The sequence below is a fragment of the Impatiens glandulifera genome, chromosome 1 (genome assembly GCF_907164915.1).
Source record: "Impatiens glandulifera chromosome 1, dImpGla2.1, whole genome shotgun sequence".
NCBI lineage: Eukaryota > Viridiplantae > Streptophyta > Magnoliopsida > Ericales > Balsaminaceae > Impatiens > Impatiens glandulifera.
In genome coordinates, this window is record NC_061862.1 from 132,276,083 (window position 1) to 132,297,690 (window position 21,608).

General features: G+C 31.4%; 1 protein-coding gene across 1 annotated transcript; it reads right to left on the bottom strand.

Moving 5' to 3' along the window:
- Positions 1 to 452: 452 nt before the first annotated feature.
- Positions 453 to 791, bottom strand: LOC124943687. The gene has a single exon (XM_047484165.1). It carries the CDS (start codon positions 789 to 791, stop codon positions 453 to 455), a length of 339 nt encoding a protein of 112 aa, XP_047340121.1.
- Positions 792 to 21,608: the final 20,817 nt, after the last annotated feature.

Genomic DNA, 21,608 nt, shown 5'->3' on the forward strand with positions numbered 1-21,608 from the left:
AGAATTTTCATTCGTCCATGATAGACGTCATGAAATTTACATCTTTTTAAGGGAAAAACAAACCAATTATAATTCAAGTTGTGACATGCATTATAACAAGTTCAATCTAACTGCAACAATATTAAAACACGGTAAAAACCGTAAACAACTACTAATAAGAAATATCATAACCCTCAAATCACTATTAAAAAATCGAGGTTCTCAAGACCTTAACTCTACATGAATCAGAATGATCTTATTCAAAAAAAATCGAGGTTCTCGAGCATCTAACTCTATCAAAATCAGGATCGGTTTTCTTCTCTTCTAGACATCCAAGGGAAGAAGAGCCTTGCTAAACATGTTCCAAATCTCAGCGCAACCAGATCTTGTGGGAATATTCACATGGAAAAGCTTTTGGCGCAAGGAATATATGTATAGAGTTTTGTCACGTCATGACTCATGAGTACTCATGATCAACCATGAAGACAATGAGATTGATAACCATAGAGTTCCATCCAAAGGGAAGATTCAATATTGTTTTCTAAAGATGATTTCACACTTGAAAGCACTTGTTCATCGCGTTTTTGGCTAGTTTCATGAGCGCGGTAGACACCATTGTTGGGGAACTCTTGAACTTCATCTTCTAAGTAACTATCAATGGTGGAGTTCTTGCCCGTAAGCTCTTGTACAATGGCCCGAAATTCAGACTCATTATTTGCTTGAACTCTCATTGGATTTGAAATGTAAGTTACTTTTATGGGTTTCTTCTTTGCTTTTGAGGGTTTTTGGCTCCTTGGCTTGAGATTCTCCATATCTAATCTTTGGGTGTATGAATTTATGGAGACTTTCTAGAGAATAGATTGAATCATACTTTTGTAGACATGGAAAGGAGGCTTCCTGGAAACGGGATGAAGATAGTTTTAGAGAAGTTGGTTGCATCATCAGCCTTGATGATGAGCTCAAATATTGAAATTCATTTTTAAATTATAATATCATTTTTATTTTGAAATACATTAAATTAGAATATATTTAATAATGATTGAAATTAGCTACACTAATAAAATTAAACAAAAATAAAAACGAATAAAAATCACTATGCTAGATTTAGATACATTTAAAAATTTAGTAATCAATAATTTAGTATTTATTTTGCTTGGCTTATACCCAATACAATCCTAACATAAATCTGCCACTATATTAAAAGTTAACCTAAGTTAGTTTAGAAAATATTGAATTGAATTTTGTTATAAAAATAAATATTCATTTTGTTAATTCATATTTTTTTTATAATTCTAAGTTAAAGAGATTCTTTTTAATTAATGTAAAAAATTATATAGGGCACATTCAATATAGCTTTCAACTCAAGTCATCATAAATTAATCGTGCAAAAGAATGAAAAAAAATCTCAAAATCAAATTGAATTCAACACACAATAGATGAAAATTTAATTTTGAGTTTTTCATGTTTTTTAAATTTCGTTAAGGGTGTTTTTGATGAAGGAGAATTGGAATTAGAATTGTCATTGAATTACAATTCAATTCCTATGTTTGGAAAAATTATAGAATTGTAATTCAATTCCAATTCCTATATTTGGGGAAATGATAGAATAATTGTAATTCAATTCTAATTCAAATGTTTGCAAAATAAAATATCGGTTCAAAATATTAACTTTTTAAATATGTTTTCACGTTTTTGGCACGTTTAATACGTTTTTGACATGCTTAATACGTTTTTAACATGTTTAATACGTTTTTGACATTTTAATACGTTTTTGACATGTTTAACACATTTTTACACGTTTTTGACACGTTCAAACACGTTTTTGACATGTTTAACACATTTTCACACGTTTAACATGATTTTCATGTTTTGGTATGCTTAACACGGTTTTGACATTTTTAATTCGTTTAACATGTTTTTCACACGTTTTAACAAGTTTAACACGTTTTTCATGTTTTTCACGTTTTTGGCATGTTTTTAACATGTTTAATACGTTTTTTCACATGTTTAACATGTTTTTCACGTTTTCACACGTTTAACACGTTTTTGGCATGTCTAACACGTTTTACACATTTTTGACACGTTTAACACGTTTTTTTTCACGTTTTGGCACATTTAACACGTTTAACACGTTTTTCACATTTAACACGTTAAACATGTTTTTCACGTTTTTGGCACGTTAAACACATTTTTGGCATGTCTAACACGTTTTCCACATTTTTGACACGTTTAACACGCTTTTCACATTTTGAAACATTTAACACGTTTTTCACGTTTTTCATACGTTTTTCACACGTTTTAATACATTTTCACGTTTTTCATACGTTTTTCACATGTTTTAACACGTTTTTAACACATTTTCACACGTTTTCACGTTTTTCACACGTTTTCACACGTTTTAACAAGTTTAACACGTTTTCACACGTTTTTCACGATTTACACACATTTTAACAAGTTTAACACGTTTTCACACGTTTTTCACGTTTTTCACACATTATAATAAGTTTCACACGTTTTCACATTTTTGGCATGTTTTTAACATGTTTAATATGTTTTTCACACATTTAATATGTTTTTCACGTTTTCACACGTTTAACACGTTTTTCACGTTTTCACACGTTTAACACGTTTTTGGTATGTCTAACACGTTTTACACATTTTTAACATGTTTAACACGTTTTTTCATGTTTTGGCACATTTAACACGTTTTTTACATTTAACACGTTTTTTACACGTTAAACATGTTTTTCACGTTTTTGGCACGTTAAACACATTTTTAGCATGTCTAACAGGTTTTCACACGTTTTACATATTTTTGACACGTTTAACACGTTTTTCACGTTTTGGCACATTTAACACGTTTTCACGTTTTTCACACATTTTCACACGTTTTAATACGTTTTTCACATTTTTCACGTGTTTTTCACGTTTTTCACACGTTTTCACGTTTTTCACACGTCTTCACACGTTTTTAACACGTTTTTCACGTTTTGCACACGTTTTAACAATTTTAACAGTTTTTCACACGTTTTCACACGTTTTTCACGGTTTTCTCACGTTTTAACAAGTTTAACATGTTTTCACACATATTTTACGTTTTTCACACATTATAATAAGTTTAACATGTTTTCATGTTTTTGGCATGTTTTTAACATGTTTAATACGTTTTTCACACGTTTAACATGTTTTTCACGTTTTTCACACGTTTAACACGTTTTTGGCATGTCTAACACATTTTTGACACGTTTAACACGTTTTGGCACATCTAACACGTCTTTTACACGTTTAACTCATTTTCACACGTTTTTCACATATAACACGTTTTTCACATGTTTCACATATTTTTCACGTTTTTGGCATGTTAAACACATTTTTAGCATGTCTAACACATTTTTCACACGTTTTACACATTTTGACACGTTTAATACGTTTTTCACACGTTTTTCACGTTTTCCACACGTTTTCACACATTTTCACACGTTTTAACACATTTTTCAAGTTTTTCACACGTTTTCACATTTTTCACATGTTTTTTAAGTTTTTGGCACATTTAACACGTTTTTGACATTTTTAATACGTTTAACATGTTTTCACACGTTTTGATAAGCTTAAAACGTGTTAAATGTGTCAAAAACGTGTTAAACGTATAAAAAATGTGTTAAATGTGTCAAATAAGTGAAAAACTTGTTAAACGTGCCAAAACATGAAAAACATATTAAATGTGTTAAAAACGTGTTAAATGTGTTAAAAATGTGTCAAACGTTTCAAAAATATAAAAAAACATGTGAAACGTTTCAAAAACATAAAAAACATGTGAAACGTTTCAACAACGTGTTAAACGTGTTTAATGTGTTAAAAATATTTTAAACGTGTTAAAAACATGAAAATGTGTAAAAAACGTGTTAAATGTTCCAAACATGTGAAAAACATGTTAAACGTGTCAAAACGTGAAAAAATGTTAAACGTGTTAAACGTGTCAAAAATGTGGTAAACGTGTCAAAAATGTGGTAAACGTGTCAAAAACATAAACAAATGTGTTAAATGTGTCAAAAATGTGAAAACGTGTTAAACGTGTCAAAAACGTAAAAAAACGTGTTAAATGTATCAAAAACGTGAAAACGTGTTAAACATGTCAAAAACGTGCTAAAAATGTGAAAAACTTGTTAAACGTGTCAAAACGTGCAAAATATGCCAAAATGTAAAAAACTTGTTAAACATGTCAAAAATGTGTTAAACGTATTAAAACGTGAAAATCATGTTAAACGTGTTAAACGTGTAAAGGACGTGAAAAACATGTTAAATGTGTCAAAAAGTGTTAAATGTATCAAGGACGTGAAAAACGTGTTCAATGTGTCAAAACGTGTTAAACGTGTCAAAAACGTGGTAAATGTGCCAAAAACGTGTTAAAAACGTGAAAATCATGTTAAACGTGTCAAAAACGTGTTAAACGTGTTAAGGACGTGAAAAACGTGTTAAATATGTCAAAAACGTATTAAACGTGTCAAGGATGTGAAAAACGTGTTAAATGTGTCAAAACGTGTTACGCGTGTCAAAAACGTGTTAAACGTGCCAAAAACATGTTAAACGTGCCAAAACGTGTTAAACATGTCAAAAACGTGTTAAACGCGTCAAAAACGTGTTAAACGTATTAAACGTGTTAAAAATGTGTTCAATATGTCAAAACGTGTTAAACGTTTCAAAAACGTGTTAAATGTGTCAAAAACGTGTTAAAAACGTGAAAATAATGTTAAACGTGTCAAAAACATATTAAACGTGTCAAGGACGTGTTAAACATGTCAAGAACGTGAAAAACGTGTTAAATGTGTCAAAAACGTGTTAAACGTGTCGAGGACGTGAAAAACGTGTTAAATGTGTCAAAACGTGTTACACGTGTCAAAAACGTGTTAAACGTGCCAAAAACGTGTTAAACGTGTTAAAAACGTATTAAAAACATGAAAATAATGTTAAACATGTCAAAAATGTGTTCAACGTGTCAAGGATGTGTTAAACGTGTCAAAGACGTGAAAAATGTGTTAAATGTATAAAAACGTGTTAAACGTGTCAAGGACGTGAAAAACGTATTAAATGTGTCAAAACGTATTAAATGTGTCAAAACGTGTTAAACATCCCAAAAACGTGTTAAAACGCGAAAATCATGTTAAACGTGTCAAAAACGTGTTAAATGTGACAAGGACGTTAAAAACGTGTTAAATGTGTCAAAAACGTGTTAAACGTGCCAAAAACGTGTTAAACGTGCCAAAATATGAAAATATATTAAACGTGTGAAAAATGTGTTAAAAACGTGTTAAACGTGTTTAATGTGTGAAAAACGTGTTGAAAATGTCAAAAACATGAAAAACGTGTTAATTTGGAATTACAATTCCGACCTAAAACGATTGGAATTGAGAACTATCAAATTACACTATATTGAATTCCATTGGAATTCCAATTCCAATTCCAATTCTTAATATTAAAGTGTCTAACAAACATAAGATTTATAATTGGACCCTCCAATTCCATTTCCAATGCTAATTCCAGGGTTATCAAACACACCCTAATGGAATGTTTATCCACTTTTTTTTATTAATTACACCATTTAATTCATTATTCAAAATACCCTCAATTTAATTTATTTATTTTATCATTATATATTAATATTTTATTATATTAATTCACTTTTGAATTTTTAGTGCTTACATCTATTGTCATTTGTAGAGATGCTACTGTCAATACCATGTTTGTCCCGCACTCTAGTAGTTTTCCTAGCAGGATCAAATACAAGACACACCTTAAGAGTGCTAAAATCTTTGATCATGAGAGATTATTGAATCTGGTGGGTGGTACTAAGGTTAACTCGATTATTCGCGATGTTATGCGATGATGTGATATGAAAACATTTAATGTTCGTCACTTCTATTCGTGATTTAATAGAAGCACCACGACTAGTTTTTGTTGGGACTTGTTATGGATCTCTAAGGTGCCTACTAAGATTTCATTCTTTGGTTGAGTGCTATTCATGGAGGTATTTTAACGGACGACAAAATCAAGCGTAAGGGTTTTATTATGGCAAGTCAATGTCGAATGTGTCTTAAGGCGGAGGAGATGATTACACACTTTCTCTTGCATTGTGAGTCCGTGGATGAGATTTGAAGAATTCTTTGGATTTTGACTAGGGTTCAATGAGTTATGCCTAAATTCATTGGTAGTTATTGGGAAGTTTGGGTGGAGGCAGCCAAAGTGGATTTGGCTGTTCTAAAACGATGGACTTTTATTCCAGTTATTTTTTAGTGGATCATATGGCTTGAGTGAAACCAAAGAATCTTCGACAACTATAGGTCTATTCAAAACTCTATTATCATGACGTTGACTTAGGTGAGATCCGGTAATAACGTGGACTCAACATGTGATCTTATTACTCTTTTGAAAGATATTCGTGCTCGATGATTTTTCTCGTTTATTTTTTTTTTAAATTTTCATGTCATACATTTTTTGTTGCATTTAATGAGACTTTAATTTTCATGAATCATTTAATATATATATATATATATATATATATATATATATATATATATATATATATATATATATATATATATATATATATATTCATATTTGTAAAACTTTTTTTTTACCAAAAAAATACTCTCTTCAAAATTATAATTTATCAATATTTTATAAACAATAAAATATTATTTAAAAAATTCAACATACTCTAAGAGATCTTTTGATCTTTGATTATCTAGATATTTCAAAAAATCATATTTTGATTAAATTTCTAAAAAAATATTTTTTATGGTTAAAAGTAAAAAATATTATTTAATTTTTAAAGCTAAATTAATTTTATATAATTAACTAAAGAGTATTTTTGATATTTAAATAGATATAAGACCTTGTTCGGTTTAGGTTAATTTAACGACTCAAACAAAATCAAATATCATTTCACTCCCTCTCATCTAGGGGTGTAAACGAGTCAAGCTTCTCGTGAGCAACTCGTGGAGTAGCTCGGTCAAAGCTCGGCTAGATCTCGGTTTAACCGAGCTCGAGTCGAGTTCGAGTAGCTCGACTATAAAATTGAGCTCGAGCTTGGCTTTATATTTATTGTTCAAGTAGCTCGTGAGTAACTCGTTTTATATATATATTTATATATATATATATTATATTATATTATATTTTATATTTAAATATATAACTAAAATAAACCTACGACTTTCCTTCTTAAACCCTCATTCTTTCTCTTCCTTCCATTCCTAAATAACCAAACTCATCTATTTATTCTCATTCCATTCATGTTTTCTACTTCTTCCATTCTCAAACATTCTCAAACAGTCAAACTCATTTCTCTCTTTTTTTCTCCTTCCATTTCTAAATGGTCAAACACTTCTCTCTTTTATCCTTTCATTTTCAAACGGTTAAACCCCTCTCTTTCTTCTCCTTCGTCCTTCGTTCATCTTTTAGATTTTTTCTCCATCAAGAGACTTTGAAACATATATTTTTTGGATTATACTATTAACGAAGCAGCTTGTTCATTGCTTTTATTATTTCATATTTTGAATATTGTAGAATTTGAAGATCATTATATGACTAGTACATCATATTATCAAACTTGTAATATTTGTTATGAACATGTTTTAAATATTTAATTTCGTTTGTAATTTTTAAATGAGATGTTTGTGATTGAATGATTATCTTTAAATTATGTGATGATATTTATATTTCTTATTCTTAAATAATGTTGTGATTATATATGTGTAGTTTGTTAAATATATATTATATAATTTTTGAAATATTATTTAGTGGTGAATATAATTTTAATTAATAAGATTTAATTTTCGAGTTCGAGTATAAATTTTGAATCGAGTTCAAGTTTGAGTATTTATAATGCAATTCGAGTTGAGTTCGAGTAGTATGGTACTCGGCTCGACTCGACTCGTTTATACCCCTACTCTAATCGATCAGATCACTCAATTCATTAACTAAAATATTAAAATACCCTTTATTTTAAATTATTATTATTTTTTATTTTATTTATATATATATCAATACTCTTTAAGTTTTTTTACTAAAAATAATCATTAACTTTATTAGTTGTATTATTTGGTCCAATATTCTGAACGTAATTTTAGGCATAATATTACTGTATTATTTGGTCTAATATTCTGGACGTAATTATATGCATAATTTAGGGAGATAGTTATGTCATCATTTGTATATGTATGTTAGTTGTTTCACAATGTAGAGATAAAAAAAATACACATACTATTTTTCAATCTTATTATAGTATCAGAGCTCTCTTGGTGAGAGATTTTGGTTTTCTTCAAAATTTTCCACGTTGATTTTTTCTTTCAGCGTCTTCTTCTTTTAATTAACCCTACCTGACTCTAAATCCCATCAATGGCATCTGGACTGACTTCCACAACCTCCTTTTTTCTGCTCGTTATGGGCCTTTCTATCCATATTACCTTCATCCTAGTGAAGGTACGGGCTGATTAGCCTGGTTAAATTAATGGGTGATAATTATAAAATTTGGAGGCGTATGATACGTAATAATCTTCATGCAAAGAACAAACTAGGCTTCTTTGATGGTGATATCACACCTCTAAGAACCACTCATCAAGATTTTTCTCAATGGGGGTATCGTTAATTTGAAGTTAATGCATGGATCGTGAATACATTAGATGAATCAATCCAGGGTCGCATTCGTTATTCGGATAAGGTTAAGGAATTGTGGGATGATCTTCATAAGCAATTTTCCATGGGCAATGAATGGACCGCGTATTCTAGAGTTTAAGTCTCAGATTGTTGAGTGTAATCATCATGGTAAATCTGTTTCTAAATACTATTCTGAATTGCGTCGTTTATATGATGATTTAGCTACGATTAAGAAGCTTCCAGAGTGCACATGTGTGGGTGCACCTGAGTATACATATATTCAGAATCATGCTATTCTCCATCAATTTTGTATGAGGTTGGATGCTACTAAATTTGGTAATTGTGTCTCCTTTATTCTAATGATAAATTCATTACATGCACTTAATATTGCATATGCTAAGGTTGTTGTTAAAGACCGAAAGAAGATTGTTTCGAAAGGGGAGGGCTGAGGCTATCGATTTTTCAATCAATGTTGTATCCTAACAGGTCGGACAATGGCTCGGATAAGCGAGTTTGTAGCCATTGTAATTAAAAAAGGGGCATACAAAGGATAGTGTTTTTTTTAGAAATTTATGGCTATTCGGAGTGGTATCAAAAACGTCGTGCTAAGAGTGGTGCTCACGGTGATCATAGTGGTTAGCAACCATAATCTGGTCGCACATCTTAGGCTCCTCCTCGCCACAATAACATAGCTCCGGGGTGTAGCCTTTCCTCGCACATGGAAACCGCCTCCTCTAGTGAGGTGTCTATTGGTTCAATTGACCGTGCACATTTTCTGTCTATTTCCGATGAGCATTTGTCACAATTGTTGCAAACTATGAATAACATCAATGCTTTTTCTGACAAATTATTGGGTATGTCTTTTTCTAATAATTGGATTATTGATACTGGGTCTTCAAATCATATGACAGGTAACTTAATTTTTTGTTCAAACACTAGCTCAATTAGTACTAGTGTTGGTTTACCTAATTGTGATGCGATCTCCATGAAAAAAATTAGTAGTGTTTTGCTTGATGGATTGTCTCTTGATAATGTGCTATATGTCCCATCGATGACTTGTAATTTATTATCGGTATCTCAACTCAATGCTACCCGTCGTTATATATTTATTTTTACTAATACGCTCTATGTTATTCATGACCGCACTTTGAGGAACTTGATTGGAGTGGGGTTACTATCTAGAAGAGTTTATATTTTTCATCTAATTGCGACTTCAACAATTCAAGCTCATGCGATTTCTAATAAAAGATCTGATGTGTTATGGCACCAACGCTTAGGTCATCCTCTATGAAAGTTATTTCCACTTTACCTTTTGTTTTACAGACTTTGAATAAAAGTTGTTATACGAACTGTCATATTTGTTTTATGAGCAAATAAACATGTGCTCCTTTTTCTATTAGTTTTATCTGTGCTACTACTGTTTTTGATTTAGTCCATTGTGGTATTTGGGGATGAAACAAGGTTTTATCGAGTTGTGGAGCTCGTTATTTTCTTACTCTTGTTGATGATTTTTCACGTATTACATGGGTATTTTTGATGTTTTGTAAAAGTGAAGTTGGTGCTTTCATTAAGCAATTTTATAAGATGGTAAAAACAAAATTTGATAAATGTATTCGTGTGTTTCGTTCGTAAAATGGTCGTGAATTTACCTATTTGGAATCATTTTTTTGTCAAAAAATAATTTCTTTTACAAACTTATTGTGTTGATACGGCTCAACAAAATGGTAGAGTTAAACATAAATACAGTCATATTATTAACGTGGCTTGTGCATTACATTTTCAAGCTAAGATTCCGCGATATTTTGGGGAGAATGTGTACTTACTGTTGTGCACCTAATCAATTTCACGCCAACACATTTGTTTGATCTTAAGACTCCGTATGAATGTCTTTTTGGTAAACTACCACCTCATTCTTCCCTTAAGGTTTTTGGTTGTTTATGCAATGCCTCTAATTTCCCGTATATTAAAGATAAATTTGACAAACGCTCACGTCGTTGTATATTTGTGGGATATCCGTTTGGTGAAAAGGGCTGGCGGTTATATGATCTTAATTCACAAAAAATTTGCGTAAGTCGTGACGTTCAATTTTTTGAAGATCAGTTCCCTTACTTGGAACACCATTGGGATGCTGCTTTGCGAGTACTTTGGTATCTTAAGGGTCATCCGGGCTATGCATTTGTTTGCGACCTACATTGTCTTTGACTCTGCGAGCGTACTCGGACAATGACTAGGCTACTTGTCCTCTCACTCGTCGCTCTCTTACTTGTTATGTGATTTTTCTTGGACATTCTCCTATTTCTTGGAATACCAAAAAGCAACCAGTTGTTGCCCGTTCCTCTACTGTAGCTGAATATCATTCTATGCTATAGTAGTTAATACTTGCGAACTAATATGGTTCAAGTATTTGTTCAAGACTCTTGAAATTTTGCATACATTACATTTGTACTTGTTCCGTGACAGTTAATCGGCTCTCCACATCGCTAGTAACCCTGTTTTTCATGATCATACGAAGCATATTGAGATTGACTGTCATTTTATATGGGAGAATGCTGATTTTTGAAAACATTGCCACCCAATATGTGCCTACTGGTCATCAGTTAGATGACATTTTGACTAAGGCCTTGAGACGTTCGTCTTTTACTTTACTTCTTCGCAAGTTGGGCATCATGATCTCTCTACTCTCACTTGAAGGGGAGTATTAGATGTATTATTTGGTACAATATTTGGACGTAATTATAGGCATAATATTAGCTGTATTATTTGTTTAAATATTCTGAATGTAATTATAAGCATAATTTAGGGGATAGTTATGGCATCCTTTGTATATATATGTGAGTTGTTTCACCCTGCAGAGATCAAGAAAATATATATACTTTTTTTCAATCTTATTAGTTTTATTAAAATTAACAACCAATCATTATTTTTTGTCCCTCAAGGTTATTTAAATAACCATCATTCGAATAAATTTGAAGGAGTGATTAAATAGTTGAAATGATGGGTAGATTAGAATAAAAATTATAAAAAATTAAAAAGCACTTGATAAATGAACCTAAGTGTTTTTTGAAGTTTTATTTTGATAAATTTTATTGAACAAATAATATCATAAATTATTTTCGCATATTATATAGTTTTTTAAGCTGATTTATACATTTGAAAAAGTAATAGTAATATAAATGATGAGATCTAGAAGGACTATTATAGATCGGCCTCATAAAATATTAATGTAGAATTAGTTTTTATTTACTTAATTAATTAAGTCTTTGACTATTATTTTTGTTTTTTTTTCTCTATGTGGTTAGTCAGTGACTTTCTATTTGTGTTTTCATATTTTTCAACACGTTTATTTAAAAAGTATTCCTTTAATGAAAGTGACCTCATATAAAATATTAACAAAGGGAAATGATGACAAAAGACAATGTGATGAATCAGCTTTTTCTACCTTTCTTTATCATTTAAATTCATATATATATATATATATATTAAAAATATACAGGAAGGACACAGGCATATAATAGATGATCCTTTCGTGTACCACAAAATGGACCAATTCTTCGAGGTAATAATGACACAACATTTAAGTCTGGTTAGGTTTGGATTATTTTAATAATCCAAATTTAAAAAATATAATTTTATTTTCCACTCTTTTATTCTATCACTTAATTTATTAATTAAAATACTAAAATAACTTATATTTAAAAATATTATTTTACTATTATATATTAATACATTTTGAATATTTTTATGAAAAAAAATTACACCTTCTCAAAATTATGAACAATAATTAATTTTTAAATAATTTCGGTTATTAAAATAACCATATCCGAACAAGGCCATAATTAAATTTATTATTATAATTATTATAAGTATTATTATTAATTTGAGCTCGAAAGTGTTTCTTTTTTTAAATGATACTCAAAATTTGAATTGTTTTATATAGGGTTTGCATTATCAAAATTCTAGATATTTGAGACTTTTAAAAAATGAATGAAGGAGAGTCTTCTTACTTTAACATAATATTTTTCTTTTCTGAATTAATTTATCATATTTGTAAAAAAAAAAAAAACAATTCTTTTTTTTTTTTCGAATTTTCAAATTATTTTTAGACTTTACACATCTTTAAAACATTCAAATCGTATTCGACAATTTTAAACGAATATATTTCGAAAAAATACTCAATTTAAAATACAAATACGTCCAAGTCGGTATACCACACAAAAAAATAATGTCATTATTAAGTTTTAAAATAAATAAATAAATCTCTCTATCCAATTTTTCTCAAATCTTTTATTAAATTACACATTTTTTAATCACTAAATCATTTTCGACTAATTAAAAAGGGTAAATCTAAAACATAATAATCAATTATTAAAAAATATGTCTAATATGTCTCTAAATGTCATTTTATTTAAAATCTTAACAAATTAATGTAAAAAACGAAAATAATATATATAACAAACGTTTTGTAAATTTTAAAAAGTCTCAAATGACTAAAATTTTGAAAATATTCAATGTTCAAGCCTTATTTGATAAAAACGACTCAAGTTCGAGCCTATAGTAATTGAACCGTTATTATTATTATTATTACTCAAACTCCACGATCATTTCTACTCATTCAGTTAGTGGACACGATTCAAATACAAACAAATCAAAATATAGAAATGATACGAGAGTCTTGACAAGAAGACGAATTCTTGATTCTTGATATGGTACACAAATAAAAAACTTATATGGTTCATACTACTTTCCTAATTATTGATTCTTCTTTATATGAATTTTCAACTCATAAATTATTAATTTAGTTTTTATCTTTAATTATTTAATTTGAATTTATAAATTAAATTAAATTGAATTGTATTTTTATTTTTATTTATATTATTAAATTTTAAATATTTAAATTTAATATTTTATAGTATTAATTATTATTAATAAATATATGATATTAATTTAAATTTTATAAAATTAGAATAATATATATTTTTTTAAGCACTAAATATCTACAATACAATTTATAAAATTAAAATAATTATTTTAATTTATTTTTTAATAAATAAAATCAAAATAATTAACCCCATCAAAACACAAATAAAACAATTAATTAGGATTAATTAGTTTACTAATTAATCAAATTAATTATTGTACTAATTAATCAAATTAATTAATGGTTAAGGTCAAAACAAAAAATACAATTATTTAGGATAAATGTTGTACACATTTCATCTCAAAATAATTTAAAAAAAATTAAAGGTACAAAAATAAATAATTTAGAATGAATTGTTGTAGCCATTTCATCTACAACAATTATTTAACCCTAAAAATATAAAATATATTGGTAAAATATTTGCCATATTTATTTTAATATTTGGTGTATTTAAAAAGATCGAATTTAAAATCAAAAGGATAAAATAAAAATTAATTTCAAACAAACCCTTAAAATTTTAAAATAAAAATAAATTCTTAATTGGGTATCCAAAATCAGAAGGAGAAGCTGCAGCATGAATCTCATCCATTAGATGGACACTCGAATCACATCCAACGCACCAAAGCGCTTCGTTTAGTCCGTTGTAGCGGAAATAGTGCGCGCCCGGACCGTAGGGGAGCAACTAACGCGGACATTAGCTTATTCCATCCAAACGCTGACGGAAAGCTAGGCATTGACGAATCACTAACGGAATGCTCTACGAACGCTAAACGCGTACAAAATGACACCGTTTTCATCTCCAGTCTTCTTCTTTATCACGACGTTGAGTAGATATGGATGACTTCCATTTCTCCAACTTGGAACTCAGCCATTAGTAAACCATTTTGACTAATTTAATGCTTGAAATGATCACCCTACCACTATGATCATTTCTCCCTATCAAAATATGGATGATTCATCCTTATTCGATAAGTTGGCTTAAGAACAGATCAATTGAAGTCTCCACCGACTCAGGGCAACTATATATAGACCCCTGAGTCGTTCTCAATCCAAGGAATCAATTCTCCCTCTTCAAATAAAAAAAATAAAAAATACTACATTGAAGCTTGAAGCTTTAGAATTATTCGAATTTTCTGTTTGAGGCTTAAAACTTAGACATGTGCATCTCAAAAGCTTCTCTAAGGATCAATGAGTGTTCTTCAATCCTTGGTAAAGTTGCAATTACATTTTAATTTATATTCACAGTTTGAATTTGAAATTTTTTATTTCAAATTATATAAGCTTTTATGCTTGTTGTTTATGATGTTTTGTGGATGGAAACTGATCTTATGATCATTTAGAAACTATCTGGATATGATAAAACCGATCAATCGATCTAAATAACAAAAATCCAAATTTGAATTTTCAAAATAAAAAATGGGTTTGTTGTTGTTTAGTGAATTATGTTGAATCACAACCCAAAAAGCATCCAAACTTGATTATAATGATGTTGATCAACTATTTGGATCACGTATGATCCATTTCGATTATATTTGATAAATCAAAATTTTAAAAATATTTGAAAATTTTGAGTTCTTGATTTGGTCATAACGAACGGTCAGTGTTCTTGTTTTGGTACCAATCAAGTATATGTAGTATAAGCTATTCACTTCAAAACTTTAAAATCAAAAACCCGATTTTTTATCACAAACTGTTTTGAACAAATTGATCATCACCTAGGTCGATTCATACCTTTAGATGATGATCAACATGTTCCTAGAAGCTTTGTGAAGCTACCCAAACCTTTGGATCAAAGAATCCAAGCTAAAAAATGAATTTAAAAAAAATGAACCTTAATGTTCTTAAGGAATGAGGTTTGTTAATCTTAGGACCGAGTGATCCGATCGAGGATCCTCGGTCCGGACCAAAACATAGGACCGAAAGGTTTGACTGATATTCTTGAACTAGGACCGAGAAATCTGACCGAATATTTTCATCTAGAACCGAAGATTCCAAATCCGGGATCAAAACTCCCAAACCTTAGGACTAAGAGGTTTAACTTTAGGACTGAGAATCCCAATCTTGTGATTGAGAGCTCCGGAGCCCAAGACCGAGGGACTTAGCCTAGAGCTAGCCCAAGACCGAGAGGTTTATACACCTCGACCGAGGGACTTAGTCTAGAGCTAGTCCAAGACCGATAGGTTTATACACCTAAACCGATAGGATCAACTAAGGATCGAGAGCCCTTATCACCAAAACCAAGGGACTTCGACAATCATCAGACCGAGGATCTAGAGCCTCGACCCAGACCAAGGGTCTATTGACCTCGACCGATAAAAAGAACCCCAAGTTTGGGACTCTAGTCCTAAGGCCTGTATCCAAAATTATTTTTGTAATTTTTTACACCAATTTTTTTCTAAAAATCCGAAAAATTAGAAAATGATTTTAAGATATTTTTGGGATATTTCCATAAAATACATATTTACTAAGGCATGTTTGGCGTTTTTTCTAAACCCTAACATCCTTAAAACAACTGATGTTCATTAAGTATAACCCTACATAGTTATCATCAGCAACAGGTACCAACATTGTAAATATTATTGTTTCAATATTTTAAATAAACGCTAAACCTATAAACATGACTAGGACTAGAAGAATAATCGGTTAAAACTCAAATATTATACAACCGATTTTAAAAAAGAAAACTTTATAAGTATTTGAAACGGGTACGAAGGATGAAGCACAAAAGCCCTTTCCCTAGTATCACCAAACTACGAACTTCAAAAAACTCTAGTCAATACGTTTGTATACGTATGCAGCTTTTATTGATTTTCAAAACAATCAATAGGAAAATTTATTTTAAAATAAATAATATTTTAAATTATTTATATTTAATTATTTAAATTAAAGGATTTTTAAAATCAAATTGTGATTTGATTACCAGAAATCCCTAGATTATTTAAAATTTAACCCCAGAATTAATTATTTTTATTTAATTTCAAAACGCTATCTGGAATCAATGACATATTTTAAAAATAATGTTTTATTTTAAAAGAAAATTCCTGACACTCAAACCGAGGTTGAATTTCTCAAACCTTGACCTTTTCACGGAAACTAACTCGAGGGGTTTTTCTGGGGTTACAACTTTTTAAAAACTCTACTGGGATTAAATGTTTAACTTCAAAACATAAACTTGACTTTTTGAAACGTTTGTATAACGTTTTCCACTTAACTTGCTTGTCTTAAAAGGTACAACACCTTAAAAGACACATAGGTTGTATCTTATTTAAAGCCTTTATGTGTAAATGGTACATCACCCTCTTCTTACTTGCAAAGAAGTACACGACTGGGATCGGTACTTCTACACCTATATGCAAAGATTGTCAATGAGGAATGACAATTTGTTACAAACTGAGTGATGTTGCGAGAGGAAAAACTATAATGCACGGGATCAACCCACCCTTTGGGGATGAATCGTTCGATAGAACGCATACATTGTGGAGGTTGGGGGTAAATTCTTAATTGATTAGATATTCCCTAGTTTACGGCAACGATTTTACCCCCTCCACTACCGGCTAATGAACATCTCTTATTTTTCCCCTTAGAACAAAAAACCTAGTTACTATCACCAAGCCGGTTGTTTGTCGTGCCTAGACAACCAAAACCTCGGTACTACAACCCTTATGTGACTACTATATATGTATTATGTTTATGCATGTATACACTAAGTAAACATCTTAAACATGTTCATTCTTTTTCAAAACAAATGCATGTTTGTAAATATTTTGAAAATTTATTCACAAACGATGTCCATGCTGACGGATGTTGCACTGGTTCCATGGATTGATAACTTTCACACAAACGAGTGGAACTATCAGTCTTATGGCCTTATTCCGATCATGAGGTTCATAAATTTCGAAATCAAATCCACCTTCATGATGGAAATACAGTGAATGTGAAAACCTATAATACAAGTTTAGTTCATGGGAGAAAGGCATTCATGCCCAACCATAGAGAATTTCGAGCTATCCTCATGATGGACAAAAAGAACGTTCTACATCTCATGCCATTTATAGAATCAATGTCCTTAAAGAGGTTATTATAAGACGAGTATAGATACTCCAAGATAATGTTTGATGTTATCCTTGCAAATACATACATCGACTTCCGAACGTGAACCAAAATGGAAATTAGGAATGGAGAAATTCCTTTGATTTTGGGATCGTCCATGATAACAATGACAATCCTACTAGATCACTACTTCCTAATACCAGCCAATGGTAAACCCTTTACAAGAATCCTAGGGGTAACATACCATTTGCGAAGAGGCAATAAAGATCCCTCTAGTGTTATTCTACCAAATACGTTAATGGGTTTGAACAACTCTTGTTTATCCTCCACCATGAGTAAAATTGGCTCACCCTTAATCCTCTACACCTAACTACTTGCCAAGCTCAAATTCTTACCGCCAGTTTTTCCTAACGGCATTCAGTCCCATTCTCTTCAGTGTCGGAGAATGAAGGAAGCTCTGTCAGGACCTCCTGTACAAAGCAATGACGACATTTGGGAGATACTCCCATGGTACCCCATTAAGAAAATGACTTTCATGATGGATGACAAACCCATGATTATACTTCTAAGTTTGAAATGGGTTACTTGTTATTACACCCTGTAAGCACTAAATTCTACATTCTAATTTATAATATTAAAATAATTATTTTGAATTATTTTTAAATAAATAAAATCAAAACAATTAACATCATGGCCAAAAACATATTTAAAACAATTAATTGTGATTATTTATTATACTAATTAATCAAATTAATTAAGGGTTGGGGCCAAAATAAATAAAAAATAATTTATTTGGGATAAACGTTGTACCCATATTATCTCAAAATAATTTTAGAAAAAATAAAGGAGAAAAATAAATAATTTTGATGAATAGTTGTATCCATTTCATCTAGAAGAATTATTTATTTAAATTATAAAAATATATTTAAAAAATCTGGTAAAAAATTCGGCATATTTATTTTATTATTTTGTGTATTTGAAAAAATCAAAAGTAAAGCCAAAAGGGTGAAAGAAAAAACAATTTCAATAAAGCTTTAAGGATTTAATAAAAATATATTTGTGATCCTATGTGGCCAAAACTAAAGAAATTAGTTGTAGCGCTCGCTAGGACCATCGGATGAGCGTTGGATTTTCAACTAACGCCTAGGATGGAGTCGCGTAGCCGGTTGTAACCAAAACAGCGCACGCCCGAGCCACAATGGAACGACTAATGCCCCCTTATCTAGTTTTCTAATAGAACACCCAGACGCAACAACGCCTAGACGGAACGCTCCAACGTGCTCAAAACGACGTTGTTTTGAGAGCCACATTCTTCTTCATCGTGACGCCTTCTAGATAAGGATGAAGAACCATTGATGATCTTCTCTTTTTAGACTTCCTTCATATTCAACCATTCCGGCTCATTTAAAGCCTAGAATGATCGCAATACGATGGTGATCATTTCTACCTATCAAAATAGGAATGAATCATCCATATTCCAACTACTTCAGTCAAGAACATCCAAATACCATTAATGGCTTTTGGCCGATTCAGGCCACTAGAAGTCTCTAACTGAGTTAGGAATGATATATATAGCTTCCTTAAGTAATTACAACGGAAGAGAATCAAATCTCCACCTTCAAATCGAAAGATTTCAGAAATTCGCCATTTAAGCTCAAAGCTTCTAGATTTTACGAAAATCCGTTTGACACCTTAAAGCTTGGATCCAGGCATCCCAACAGCTTCCTTAAGGTCCAAAAAGTGTTCTTCAATCCTTTGTATGATTCTAATCACCTTCTAATTCATATTTAGAATTTGAATTAGAATTTTTATATTTCGAATTGCAAAAACTTGTATGCTTGTTTTTCATAGTGTTTTATGGATAAAAATCATTCCTAGGATCATTTAGGAACTATGAGGATATAATATAACAGATCAATCAATCTAAACAAAAAAAACTCAAATTTGAATTTAAAAAAAAAACGAGTTTGATGTTCTTGAGTTAATTATGTTGAATCACAGCCTAGAAAGCTTCCCAACATGATTGTAAATATGTTAGACAACCATTTAAATCATGTTTGATCAATCCCGATTATGTTTGATCAAAATCAAAAATTTAAAATAAAATGGAAATTTTGAGCTTTTTAAATTGGACAAAACGAACGACTAATGTTCTTATTTTGATACCAATCAAATATATGTGATAAGAAAGTTATTGAATAACTCATTTCACTTCAAAACAATTTTAAAATCAAAACCCGATTTTTATTACAAATTGTTATGAAAAAATTGATCATCATCTAGGTCGATCCATACCTTTAGATGATGATAACATGTTCTTGGGAACTTTTTGAAGTAACCCCAATCTCTTAGATCAAAGAATCAGAGCTAAAAAACTAATTTAAAAATATGCACATTGGTGCTCTTGAGGACTGAGGCTATTAGCCTAGGACTAAGAGATTCGACTGAGGATCCTCAGTACGGACCGAGATAACGAGAAATCGATCTAGGACCCATACCTAGGATCGATGTTCTTGAGTTAGGTCCGAGACCTAGGACCGATGTTCTTGAGTTAGGACCAAGACCTAGGACCAGTGTTCTTGAGTTAGGACCGAGACATATGACCGATGTTATTGAGTTAGGACTGAGACCTAGGACTGATGTTCTTGAGTTAAAACAGAGACCTAAGACCGAGGCTCTTAACCTGGGACTGAAGGATCTGACCAAGGATTCTCACCTAGGACTAAGAAGTATGACTTTGGGACCGAGACTGTCGAGATCCAAGACTGAGAGGTCTAACCTTAAGACCGAGAGTTCTGAGTCTAAGACTGAGACACTTGAGACCCAAGACCGAGTATCCCAAGTTTGGGACCAAGAGCTCCTAAACCCTGACCGAGGAACATAGCATAGAGCTAGCCCTGGACCGAGAGGTTTATACACCTCACCCGAGGAACTTAGCCTAGAGCTAGCCCTTAACCGAGAGGTTTAACACCTCGGCCAAGAAACCTAACCCCAAGCTAGTCTAGACTGATAGATTCTTACACCTAGGTCGGTAAGATCAGCTAAGGACCGAGAGTCCTTAGCACCTCGAACCAGGAACTCCAGTACTCAGACCGAGAGCTCCCGAGCCTGGACCGAGGATCTCTAGACCCCGACCGACAAAACAGGCTATGTGTGTAATAGTTTTAGGCTACACCCGATTACAAATATTTTTTTATTTGAAATCTTATGTTGGGTCAAATTATTTTGACTAAAACAAATTAGAGAATTAACTTATTTTATGCTGACGTTATTTTGATGATCTTTGTTAAAGCTTAGTTGTGAATAAATCTAAGTTGTCTATTTGTCTTATGCAGGTGCATATATAAGACTATGCTACTTTAGACGTGGTCTAAAATAGACTTTATTAGACGTCAAACGCAGTTAGACGTGGTAGTCTAACTCCTTTAGACGAGGTAGTCTAACTCCTTTAGACAAGGTCTAAAGGGAAGCGTAGTTAGACGAGGATGTCTAGCTCCTTTAGACGAGGTCTAAAGGGAAGCGTAGTTAGACGAGGTTTAAAGGGAAGCATAGTTAGACGAGGACGTCTAACTCCTTTAGACGAGGTCTAAAGGGAAGCGTAGTTAGACGAGGTCGTCTAAATCCTTTAAACGAGGTCTAAAGGGAAGCGTAGTTAAACGGGGTCGTCTAACTCCTTTAGACGAGGTCTAAAGGAAAACGTAGTTAAATGAGGACGTCTAACTCCTTTAGAAGAGGTCGTCTAACTCCTTTAGACGAGGTCTAAAGGAAAACGTAGTTAAACGAGGATGTCTAACTCCTTTAGATGAGGTCGTCTAACTCCTTTAGACGAGGTCTAAAGGGATGCGTCGTTAGACGAGGTCGTCTAACTACTTTAGACAAGGTCTAAAGGGATGCATAATTATACGAGGACGTCTAACTCCCTTAGACGAGGTCTAAAGGAGCACGTTTAATGCCTTGCAGTAGCAACCGTCTGAAGAAATCATACGTCTAACCACGATCAACTAGCTCTACT

What these genes read in the sequence shown, in the direction of transcription:
- LOC124943687 (XM_047484165.1), bottom strand. Translation starts at nt 791, where the DNA reads ATGGAGAATCTCAAGCCAAGGAGCCAAAAACCCTCAAAAGCAAAGAAG.